The sequence below is a fragment of the Hydra vulgaris genome, chromosome 14, assembly GCF_038396675.1.
Source record: "Hydra vulgaris chromosome 14, alternate assembly HydraT2T_AEP".
In the NCBI taxonomy this organism is placed as follows: domain Eukaryota; kingdom Metazoa; phylum Cnidaria; class Hydrozoa; order Anthoathecata; family Hydridae; genus Hydra; species Hydra vulgaris.
In genome coordinates this window covers 22104122-22117555 of record NC_088933.1, presented here as the reverse complement: position 1 = coordinate 22117555, position 13434 = coordinate 22104122, and the positions used below count along the sequence as shown (strand labels likewise).

Here is a 13434-nt window from a genome sequence, read left to right as displayed (position 1 = left end):
TTTTATTGCATCACTTGCTCTTGACAATAAAAAGAAAATAATTGTAATTAAACTTGTAAATATTGAGTTTGATATTATAATTTAAAAATTGCTTCTGAATAAGGTTTTTCTGAAAAACTTTAAAATTGTTTACAATAAAAATATATCTTAATCTATTTCTTTCTTTTTTATATATTTATATTATAAATAAAGAATAGCAAATAACATTTATGGAACAATTTTAAAATAAATTATATAAGCTTATATATTTCATAATATATTAAAACTTTTTAAGTGATCTTGGTGTTTCTTTAATAATTTTAATCAATTTATTATTAAACACTTTTTTGTAAGTAATAACTGTCTGATCACTCTACCGTGGTTCTGAATTATTAATTAATGAATAACTTTTTCTAAATTTTAGTTACTCTTTGTCAAAACAATTTGCCCTTACATGATGTTAGTAACACAGTATACAGGGTCCTGTACTGCTGGACAACCATGACATTACACCCCTGATAGTTTGTCTTGTATTTGTACTAATGTCTTAAAAGATCTTTTTTTTTGTAAAGCTGAGACTTGCGTGGCTTGTCATTCAGCAAGGTTACATCCTTTTACTGTCGCTGTTTTTTTGTCTTCAAAAAACCTATAGTTATTTTCAGTTTTTTCCTTGCATATCAATGCTTTAAAATTCTCTTCCAGTCTTTGGCTTGATTACATCGTACAATCCAAATTGAGTATTACTTTTTATCTTAAACATAATTATTTCTTTATCAATTGACAAAGTTTTACCCCGCTGGTTTGCATCTTGAAAAAAGCAAATTTTAAGTCAATTTCTGAAATTGATATGGGCAAATAAATGAATGATTGTTACTCAACATTTTATTCAATCAGTTAACATTTAACACAAATATATACAAGCCTTGTTATAAAATTTTATTACATAACGAAAACACTCAACGCTAAAAAAAGTTAACTTTAACACAGCATGGGTATTTATATCTACATCATTGAAATATATATATATATATATATATATATATATATATATATATATATATATATATATATATATATATATATATATATATATATATATATATATATATATATATATATATATACACACACACACATCAGATATATATATTTACATCATTGAAGTTAAATAAAGTATTTAAAGTACCGAGATATAATTAATTTTACTTTTAAGCAACTTTAAAAATAATTTAAACTAATATAAAAATTACTAATATAATCTAAATTCGGTATTTGTAAACAATTATATTTCCTTTATAATTTATTTCTTAAAGTGATCTTATACTTAATCCTTATAATTCTTATACATTATGTTTTGTTTATCACATTTTATTTAATAGGTTATATTTTGGAAGTCATTTGTACGTGTGAATAAGTAATGTCTACATAGTAGAATTTTTTTTAGTATCAATAAGATATTTGTAAAGATAATTTATGCTCATATATAAATGTCAAAAGATCTTTACAGGTTATTGAATCAAAAGAAACAAAAAAATTTAAAAACATTTGTGAAAAGAATTCTCTCAAACAAAAACACTTCTCCCTTTTTTAAAATTGAAAAAAAAAAAAGTTCTTTATTTGCTTTCACATATTTTTATCTATGGATAAGAGACTAATGTTTTACATAATGAATTGGTTAGCAGATGATAAGAAAAAAGTTTCTTCTTTAGTAAATATTTTACATTACTTTGGAAAAAATTTTATATTTTACATTCTCCTAAATATTTTACATTCCTTTAAAACAAAATTTAAGTTTTTTATTTTTAAAATCATGTTTAATTAAAAGTCTTTTACTTAAAAAAAAAAACTTTATAAAATATTAAGTTTCTTTAACAAAAAAGTTCACAGTTGCGATTAAAAGATAATTTAAATATTATAAAAATAAGAAAATTTTTCCTTAATGTAAAACTGATGAATGTGTTCGCTTCTTAATAAGACCCATATATATATATATATATATATATATATATATATATATATATATATATATATATATATATATATATATATATATATACACACGCGCACACACACACTACTGTCCATAATTGTACTTTTTGATATAAAATATCAAAGTTCTTACTATTAAGAGAGAAACTGAAAATAAAGTCTACTTGAACTATATCTTTTATTCCTATTTATTAGGTTTACAAAAAAATTGATATAAAGTCCCATTAGATTAGTTTATAACTTACTTGCTTTTTAATCTCCCTTAGCAACAATAACCACCATTCATATTCTTGGCATTCTACTCTTATGCATCATTAGGCATTAGTTTTTGACATTACTTTTAATTCCTCTTATAAAAATCCGATAGGAGTGAAATCTTGTGATTGGGGAGGCTAAATCATTTTATTCAATATTTAATCGTTCTCGAACTCAGTCTAATAACTTATACAATTTTTTGAAAAATATGTTTTGGATTTAAGTTTTAAGTCATTTCTTCTGAAAAAATAAATGGCTTCCCAATAACCCATCTTTCCAAAGGTGTATCATGACTTTTTAAGTGTACAAGTAAACTACTTTTGTCATTAGTCCCTCGATTTAACATTTACAGTCATTGATGGTCCATTTTTTATGTAATTTTGCCCACTTTAGCATTTTTATTATTCTTATGATTTTTATCAAAGCATTTAAATCAAAATACTTTTGAATTATCTAGTAGTGCAAAAATAATTAAACTGCATTTTTATGGTAACGGTAGTGTATATATGTATATATATATATACACACACACACACACACACACACACACACACATGGCATTAGCCAGGAAAAAATTTGATACAGCAATTTTGCATTATTGGGAAACTCTTTGTGCTGTAAATATTTTATATCAAGTAATACATATTCTGAACCAAATCAACATGCTGGAATGTAATCTATCAAATACTGTTTTTTCCTGTGTATCACAAAAGAAAACAAATTGTTTCATCAATTATCACTCTTGCTTAACTCAGCTTCCAAACAACATCAAAAGTTCAGTATTGTAGGCCTGTACTGATAACTCCCTAAGAAGTATCTGAGACTCAATTATTTAGTTATTGGCTGATTTTGTCATAAAATAAAGTTATGACACAGACAATCTTTGTGATAAATAAATAAACACGTTTGCGATTGTCATAACACTTACTTTTGACTGCAGTTTTAGTATGTCATATGTCAGTATATTATGTCACAATAAGGTGTGTTCATAAATGTACAATTATTTACATGTTAATGTTCTATTTGGCTCAAACGTATGAAAGTTTCTGTTAAGCACCAATGATGCCAAACAGAACCATGCTGAAAAACTGACGAAAGTTTTTGACGAAGGATTTTGGGAAAAGTTGCAGTATAGCTATTTTTTTTAATTATTTTTATTTATTAAACAAATGTTTTCTATACGAAACAAAGGTTTAAAAAAATAATAATAAAAAAGAAACATGTGAAAAAATTCCTAGATTAAAAATTATTAAAAATATAAATAAAACATCATACAAGGTTTTTTCTTAAAGTTTATTTAAAAAAAAAAAAAAATTAAATGTATTAAATGGTGTCAAATACTAAACAGCATATAAATTGTTTGCATTTAGAAAAGAATTGCCAATTTTGTAAAATATTATTATGAAAAATCAGTATATTTTCTATGCTAACATTTATTATTTAAATTTAGTAGAGTTTTTTTATTGTATACATTCATAGTTTAAATTGTTTTACAATTAATTGCACAACCAAGTCAAAGCACAACATGCATTGTGAGTTTATGGTCTTTTTGGTTTTAGTATCAAAGGCATAAAAAGGCAACTATTTCAAATGAACTTTTTTTTATTTCAAATTTTTCTGTCAGTGATACTTTTTAGTTAGCTAAAACAATTTGTTAATGTATTTATCATTTTAACTCTTCTTGATTCATTTGTATACACTAACACTGCTAATATAAATACCAAGCCAAGGCTTACAGAAGATGTACAAAACTCACCATAATTCACAGCATTTTAGATTTACATTTTATGCTTTAGATCCATATATACTTCAGATCTGTACCAGAGACAAAATGTACTAATTGTGGAATGGGTAACTTAAAATAAATGCCATAGATGGCAGTTTCGTTCTAATTTGATAAAAAGCATTAAAAATAATAAAAAGAAAATAAAGACACCAGACCAATAATTAAAATAGTTAACATTATCATGCAATCTTTATTTCCTTTTTTATACATCTGAAACCATCAAGTAGTGTATAAAAAAAAAAAAGTCGTTATGACATAAATTTAAAAATAGTCTCTCAAATTTAAAAAGTATGCTCTGCAAAATGTAAAGCATATTTGAAGTACTATTTTTTGATTTGAAAAATTATTTTTTATTTATTGTATCTATGATTCATCCAAATAATAAATTTATAAACATTTTTATAAGTAGAATTTAAAATTTCTTTATTGTTTTATTTTCAGCTCCAAAATCACAAGAATGTCGCATAAGAAAACCTTGCACTGAAAATGATTTTGATGAATATTGGACACAATGTGAAAATGGAAAAGTATTTTACATTTTTTCATTTAAATATATTTTTATATTTATTCAAATAGTATAAAAGAATTACATAAGCAGAAAAATATAATATATTATGAATAAATAAAGTTTTAACATTTTATAATAAATATATATTATTGCATTCTCTTTTGGTTTGAAATCCTCAATCAACTAATTTAAATCTTGTAGAAGCAATAAATTGTTCTCAAAAATCAATTTTTATTTAATTTTAGTTTCAAAAGTTTATCTGAATAGTCTGATAATTTGTCTATATAGTCTTATCAAAACTGATATGCCAATATAGTTTTATCAAAACTGTAATAATACATGAAATATTTTAGCTTTACTCTTGAATAAAGACAATTATAAATGTTCAGTATGTGGTATTTATGGTAAACCACAAAGTATGTATCTTAGTATTTGTGGTTTACCAGAAATTAAAATTAAAACAAATTTGTTTCAAAGTAAACCACAAATACTACAAATATATATATATATATATATAAATATATATATATATATATATATATATATATATATATATATATATATATATATATATATATATATATATGTATATGTATATATATATACAATATATATATATATATATATATATATATATATATATATATATATATATATGTATATATATATACATATATATATATATATATATATATATATATATATATATATATATATATATATATATATATCTATATATATATATATCAGAAGCGGATCCAGGCTGTAACAAGTGTAGCAACTGCTACAGTCAGCTCGGTTTTTTTCCTCTTTTTATTTTTTACATACATTTTTTTTTTCATGCAAAAGAGAAAAATAATTTAAATAAGATCTGGAGGGTACAAGTAATCAAAATACGGCGCTTCAAAGATTAATTCAAAATTGTATTTGAGCCAAGTTGACTATATTACAGAAATATTTTTTTCGCAAAAATGAAATGCTCTAATGAAAAACCCATGTTTTTAACGGGTTTTGTCTCACATAAATTTTTGAAAGAATGTCAAACATTTTGCAGCATATCAACTTAAATTGATCTGGGAGTTAAATAAAATGGCAAATCGACTGTTGTAACTGTAGCAAAATTCAGTTTGTCATATTTTAAAACAACTCTATACATAACTCTGATATTTTATTATATATTGAAGCTATTTAGGTGCAATTTTTTTGTTAACAAGGAGGTCTTACGTCGAGACTAAAAGTCATCAAGCAAGAACCTGTAGCAAAAAAAATTTCTGTTAAATATCCACTCTCCGTTTACAAAACATTTTTTAATTAAATGGGTAGCAAACATTAAATAAATAGGTTTTATAATTATAAAGACTAAATTAAATAGCACCGTCTGTTGGTTTCTTTATTTAGTCTATTATGAAAATGGTGAAATTTGCTTAGGTTTATGAAAAATGGTGAAATGTGTTTATTGCTGTTCTACAAGTTATTTATCATTGAAGAAGTCAAGTGATTTAAAAACCTTTTTAAAAATTTATAGATTACCCAGAGACAAAGAAAAGAAAACACATTGGATAAAATGTTTACCTATTGCGAGTTTTAAAACGTCTAGCAACACTTTATTATATGATCTGATCAAAAACTTCAAAAACTTCAAAAAGATTAAACTAAAATAACATTTTGCACAATTTTCCTCTCAGGAAGATTTTTAGTTTATTCTAAAATTGCAAGGAATTTCTACTACTTTTTTTTTTAATTTGAAAATTTCTACTAGTAACTATTGTTCTCTGTGAAAAGATATATGTTACAAAAATGTTATTGTATCAGGAAGTTGCTGTGTTGGGAAAGCCATTGATATAAATTCTCTTTCGAAAAGTGTTTTGAATGTTATGTAATGTAATGAATGTTATGAATGTTATGAATTAACTTGTAATACAAGTTATATATTTGATGGTCCTAAATTTCTTTTAAAAATGTTGTGAAAACCTGTAAACAAATAAATTCCTAATTTTTATGTGATCAAATTCATTTAACTTGTATAATCTGTATAGATTATAATCTGTAAGAAAGTCAAATAGCAAAGGCAATTATATGCGATAAAAATCTAACTCTAATATTTAATGAAAAACCTTGGTTAACTACAGATAAAACTCTTTTGTTGTTTGACTTTTGTCCATGTTATCAAAAACATACAAAATAATGGACTCAAAAAGCAAAACTTTTTTTTTATGATAATACTTACAATATTTTTCTTAATCACCCTGAAACTTCTACTATCTCAAGCACTAACAAGACTGGTGATTTTATTAAACTTGCTGTCACATAATGGAAAACTTTTAATCTAAAAAGTGTGGGCATATATTTTAGGTTCAATGATGATCAAAAAGCTTCCTCAGAGATCTAAATGATAAAAAAAGTTTGTTTTGGATTTTTGCGATACAGCATTATGAATGAAAAAAATCAGAAAATAGGTATAAAATATCAACACATGTCACAAGGCATTTCACAAATTATTTACGTGAAGATATAGTCTAGCTGATTTAAACACTATCAAGAGAAACACTTTTGTTAAAAATATGTTATGTTATTAAAATTTGTTACAGAACTATTTGAAACAGAATTTAGGAGTTTAAAGAAAAGTATCTTTAGGCATTTTTTTTAAGTTTTCTTCGAAACCAAAGAAGTCTCTTGTTTACATTAACATATATTTTAGCTCTTTTAGACCGGCAAATCGGCATATGTAGATCATATAGTGTAGTCGGCAAACTTGGACTTCTAGTACTGGCGGCAAATGTGAAAAGTGAGGGCTTTTTTTTTTTTTTTAGGACAAAAAATATTTATGACATTTTTGCTACAGTCAATAAAAATCCTGGATTCGCCCTGTGTATATATATATATATATATATATATATATATATATATATATATATATATATATATATATATATATATATATATATATATTATATATATAATACTTAAATCTGCTACCTGCCTAAGGAGAATTGTAAAAAAAGTTAAAATTAAAAAGAAATATCAGGCATTAATAATGCAAAAATATTGGATTACTTCTGAGTACACTCACTGAGTCATGTGATTGAATTTTAAATATAATAATTATTAATTAATAGAATGTGATCAAATCTGTACGAAATCGAAGCTTTAATTGAAGTTTCAGTTTATAAATTTTTTACGCTAGATATTTATTTATAAGATAATTATAAATATTACACTAGATATTTTGAATTTTGCAATATTTTGTGCATTGAAATGTTGCAAGTTTTAATATTTTATTACAATGACTTTTATGCAATTCAAAGTAAAAGTTCTAGTTAAGCGAAGTTTTTTGTCAAACAAACCCTAAAAAAATATACGTGTGGTTCAACTAAACAAAATACGATTAAGCGGGTAATATGATAAAGTTCAACTGGACTTTTTGTTAAAAAAAGACATGCTGGATTTAGCTCTCGAGTAGAAGAAATAAATCATTTTTAGTTTGAACTCATACTGCGTAAGTTAAAATAAAGTCAAGCATAAACCATGCGTGACGTCTTTTGTTACGAATATAACTTTTTTATTTATCAATATGCAAACTCTTTTTTTAACATATTTTGACTTCAGCAAAAAAATTTTACTATAAATATTTTCTATAAAATTTAATTTTCTCCCAATTTTTTACTCTCGCAAAGAAATTAGCAAGCGCTATTTCTCACACCCGGAAGGTTGTTTACGGACGTGTTTTATGTGCGTGTAGCGATTGCTCCCGCTTCATCACAAGGCCTGTCTATATAACGGGTGGTTACTAAAAATCCGGACAAACTTTCATGGGCAATTACTCCCATAGTTTTTATGGTAGAGATTAAACAAAACTATCATTAAAAAGAGTTTTTAGTTATTTATTTTGATTAAGTTTGTCTTCAACCAGTCTGTTTTTTTGGATTCGGCCAACTCTAACACGAGTTGACCCAAAAAGTGAAAATACAAGGTTAAGGTCAATTTTTTTCAGGCAAAGCTTTATTCTGGTTTGTAGTTGCTTCATGTCTTTTGCTTGCCAGTTACTCTCATACACTTTGCCTTTCAAAATAGCCCAAAAGTCTTCTATTGGACGACACTCCGGTACGGCTGCCGGATTGTCAACTTTTTTGATAAAATTGATGTTATGAGTCTCATAGCAGTTGGTCACGGTTTTGGTATAATGTGATGACGCCAGGTCCGGCCAAAATATATAATTACCATCGGCATGATGAGCATTGATGAACGGCACTAATCTTCTCTTTATACAATTAATTTCATAGATGGCTTTATTGACTGCATGGCCGCTGGGGACAAAAAATGGCTTTGAAATACCTTTGTCAGAAGCGGCCAGCTAGACAAGCGCCTTGGGTTCGAACTTGCGCTTTTTGTGATATTTAACACTTAGTGGAGTCTTGTCTCTGTTGCTAGAGTAGTAGGTGCTGTTTCCATTAATTATTGAGTGTGACAGCGTGAAGTAAAACTCGTCGTCAAAGATGACCGATTTCCCTTTAAAATCACAATAAAGACGATCAATGCTGGTTTTGATTCACTCATTCTTGTTCTCTTGTTGATGAGGTATACCCTGTTTTGTATAACTTTTAATGTCAGTGTACTTGGTAAGAGTTTTAATGATATGTGAATGACTGCATCCATATTTTCGAGCAGCTTGCCTCATCAAAACTTGGTCACTGTGATCAAATATGGTTTTTAGGTGCTTGATACCCTTCGGGGTCATGATTTTGGCCACACGACCACTTCCTTGCACTCTTTTGTGCCCAGAATCATTCTCAACACATTTGATTATATCATAGATAGTGCTTCTTGGAATTTTTTCAGCATTGAAGTGAGCTACTGTGAACTTTTTACCTTGCAATTTATTATTCAAATAAAACTCGTAAATCCGTTTTCTTACCTCTTCTTGCTTGGCCATCATTATTTTCTTAATTATTATTAATTATCTAAAAACAAGTAAATTAACTTATAGAGGATTAAATAAGGATTTAAAATGGATATAAGCATGAAAAAAAAAGATTTAGCTTGTGGCATTTAAAATTCAGTTAAAGTTAGTCTGGATTTTTAGTAACCACCCGTTATATATATTTCAAACTCATTACTATTTAAATTTATTTGTATGTTGATTACAATTTACTCTAGACAAACAAAGTTTATAAATGGCTGGAACCTCAAATATGCAGTTCAACTATTTCAAATGCAGTACCCTTACCTAAACCATCTGAAAAAGTTGATTGTCCACCATGCAACCCTGGGTTTTATTCTAATGGAACTGATTGCATTGTGTGTCCTAAGAACACATACAGTAATGGGAGAGAAGGTATGGTTTTTATATTTATTGCTAGTAATGGCAGAAAAGTTTTATAACTATTACTTTCAGTGAAAGTTTTAATAACAAGTTTAATTTAAAAAACAAGTTTATTTAAATAACAAGAATATATTTAAATAACAACAGATCGCTTGTGTGCATCATCATAGATGTAAAAAAATAGTTTTGATGTATAAGATTTAAATATACTGTATAACTGTATGCATAGTATGCAGGGCTCAAATTAAGCGTATCGCGATCATGAATCGTGGTTGCTTTTCACAACTTCGCGATTACTTTTTTCTTAAAAAAAAATAATATCATGATTTTTTTTTTTTTGTTAATTTTTTTTCCTTTACTAATTTAACATTTTTTTGGCCAATCTGATTTTTTTTATTAGGGGTTGTAAAGTACATCACGCTAAATTTATTTTTTGAATAGATCGTTTGCTCTCTTGAGATTTTATTTAACACAAAAAGGGCTTTTAAATTTAAATTACTTTAAATCTCTGCATGGAGCCAATAATATTTTAAAGTTATATTTTGTTTGATTTATTGCATGGATAAAGTACATTGCAATAAATTTACCTGCAAACTAAGCCAAAACAACCAGTTAATTTACAGTGAATACTACAGTAACTCACAGTTGCTCAACTGTTAAATTTACTTATTATACTCAAAGACTCGCAACAGTTAGTCATACAAATGTTTCTATTTATATCTTATATTTTGTTAACACATAATATATCCTTTAACCAAAAATAATTTTAACAAGAAATCTCAAATAGAATATGAAAAACGTGATTACATTTTTTAAAAATTTCATTTTATTTAAAGCTATATCAAAATTAAACATTTTTTATATATAAAGTTGTTTTTAGGAATTTTTTTTAAAAGAAATCAATTTGAACAAAAAAATTATTTTAGTTTTCTAAAATTCTTTTAATCAAATAATTTTGCAAATAAAATTTGAATTTAAAAAAAAATTGAAAAAATTTTAAAAAATTTAAACACTCAATAATTATAAATTTAGTTGCAGCTACGTAATAGTCCGTATAGTGCAAGTGAGTGCAAATAAAGTTCTTTTACTTCTGTTCAAAGAAATTTTGTTCTAAAAAAATAATTAAGCATATACTTAAACTTAAGGAAATATAAAATAAAGGAAAAATTCGATTAGACCAAATCTTTTTTCACGTTTTATTGTAAAACAATTTGAATGAAAAAATTGAATGAAAGCATCAACTTAAAAACTATTTGAATAAAAAAATTAAATATACTTAAATTTCTAATAGTACACTAGATCAAGAAACAAATTATAAAATATGTGGTATCTAATGTTTTGCAACACTCTTTAAAAATAACACGTTTTATTGTCAGCATGAATGTATTAAATAATTTTTATAACTAATTGAAGTGGTTTAAATATTGTAAAGTTTGCGTTTTTACTTTTACTTTTTTAAGTATCATATTAAGTAAAAATAATTACTAATAATAATATTGTAATAGTATTAAATACGTTACTTGATTATTACATTATAGCTTGCTCATTACACTATAGCTGCAACTTAAACTTTAAAGGTATCCTAAACCTCCAAGACATGTTGTGTTCATATTAAAAAGAATGTTGAAAAAAATGTTTGGGCTAAATTTTTTCATTAAAACAAAAGAATAAATGAATACCAATACTTAATCGATCAAAAAAATCAATGACGTCATGTACTGAAACTCTTAGGAATAAAACGCGCTTGAATAAATTATCAAGTCTGAAGATTGCAGCATATATTATGCTGACTTTTATACCTGCAATAAAACAGAGAAGACAAGCTTTGACTAAAATAAAAAAGTTAGTTTTTCTTGGTATTGATTTATTCTTTTGTTTTAATCAAAAAAATTTAGCCCAAACATTTTTTTTCATCATTCTCTTTAATATGAACACAATAAATCTCGGAGGTTTGGGATCACTTTGAATTTTAACTTAAGCTGCAAATTATAACAGTAACTTACGCTATTTTAAATTCCTCTAAACTAGAAAATTATAAGCTAATATTTAAAAATGAGAGAAATTATTTTAAAAATTTGGCATATATATAGTTCTGACATAAAATTCGCTGAATGGTCACACACGAGCAGTGAACGCCTGAGTAAAGAAATGAAGTACATTAGAATAAAGAAGAATTATTTTTCAAACAAAACATATTTTGACAGTTTTCAGGACAGAAATAAAGATTAATAGAGGAATATTTAAAATATAAATAAGACAGACAATTCATCTAAACAGTACTAACAATAATAATAAAAAATAAATTGTTATATAAGTACTAATATGAACTAAGATAAAAAAAAAATATCACCAAACAAAAAATAAATAAAACAAAAAAAAGATTAAAAAATAAAAAGAATGCATACAACAATGAAAGGCCTCAGAATGGAAAAAAAAACATTAATGCCAATGTGTAAACATAATTTGTGTAGTGATTAAGCAATAAACATCTCCTCAGAGTCGGGTCTATTATTACTGGCGTTTCGATGAGGATCAGCACTTATAACTAGTTTATCCCTCAGACAAACGTCATCGCCACTTATGCTTTACCCCGCGACTTACGCCTATTCCATACTGCAGTAAAAAAAGATTCACTACAAATAGCCAAAACCCAACCATACCCAAATTTCTAAAGCACTTATATTTTTTTGATGATATGAAAAGTGTTGATCTACTGCACAATATAAGTAAAAATAATTAAATAAATCACTTACCATACCAACGGTAGAAAAAACTACGCACAATGAATTAAAATTCAAATAAAAACGCCAGAAACAAAACTACAACAACTAAAGTGTGCAAACAGAAAATACTAATAAATTTTCCCCTAAGACCATGCAATATGTCAACGATTTAAACCATATAGGTACTTCCAGCACAAATAAACCAAAAACAATCAAATGGCAATATACCCTATTAAAAACCCTTTTAAAATAAAATAAAACATAGTAGAGTCTTCAAAAAACTCTAACGCTGTCATAGATACTTCATTCAAATTTTGTTAACCAACCTAAAGTGTAAGAAAATGAAACAACCCGCACAACTTAAAATCATAACTAAAAATCAAGTAATATTTGAAAGTAGAAAAAAACATGTATATGGCCTGCAAAAATGTAAAGATTTAAACATGTAGTGAAGGATATAAGAAATTCTCCGATTAATAATAAAAGACAAAAATTGCGCCTGTGAAAATTAAAACAAAGCTGAGTAATGAATGTAAGATAGTATAGCATAAAAGTTCCTTGATAATAGTAATAGTATGAAAATCAGCGGATAAATCATATATTAAAAAATATTGTAATAAGATTAACTAAATACTAAAATAAGGCCAGATAAATTTAAGCCAAAGGAGTGGTTAAAAAATTATTTTGGGTGATAAAGCAATAATATTAGTCGTGATATAAAAACGATGTACGAAGGGGGAAAAATATTGTTTAGAAGTAAAGTCTTCTCTACAGTCCGAATTAAAGGTAACTTTGAGACCATATCTAAATCGAAGTTTCCGAAAAAGTAAAGTTTTCTCTACGGTCCCAATTAAACGTAATTTTGAGACCATAA

At 25.8% G+C, this 13434-nt stretch overlaps 1 protein-coding gene across 1 annotated transcript in view; it reads left to right on the top strand.

Moving 5' to 3' along the window:
* LOC100209448 (endosome/lysosome-associated apoptosis and autophagy regulator family member 2) overlaps positions 1-13434 on the top strand; it is a 97184-nt gene that overhangs the window by 46436 nt on the left and 37314 nt on the right. The window contains exons 10-11 of the mRNA XM_065818325.1: positions 4451-4536; positions 9672-9849. Of these exons, the coding sequence (XP_065674397.1) occupies positions 4451-4536; positions 9672-9849 (264 nt within the window). The remainder of the gene's footprint in view (positions 1-4450; positions 4537-9671; positions 9850-13434) is intronic.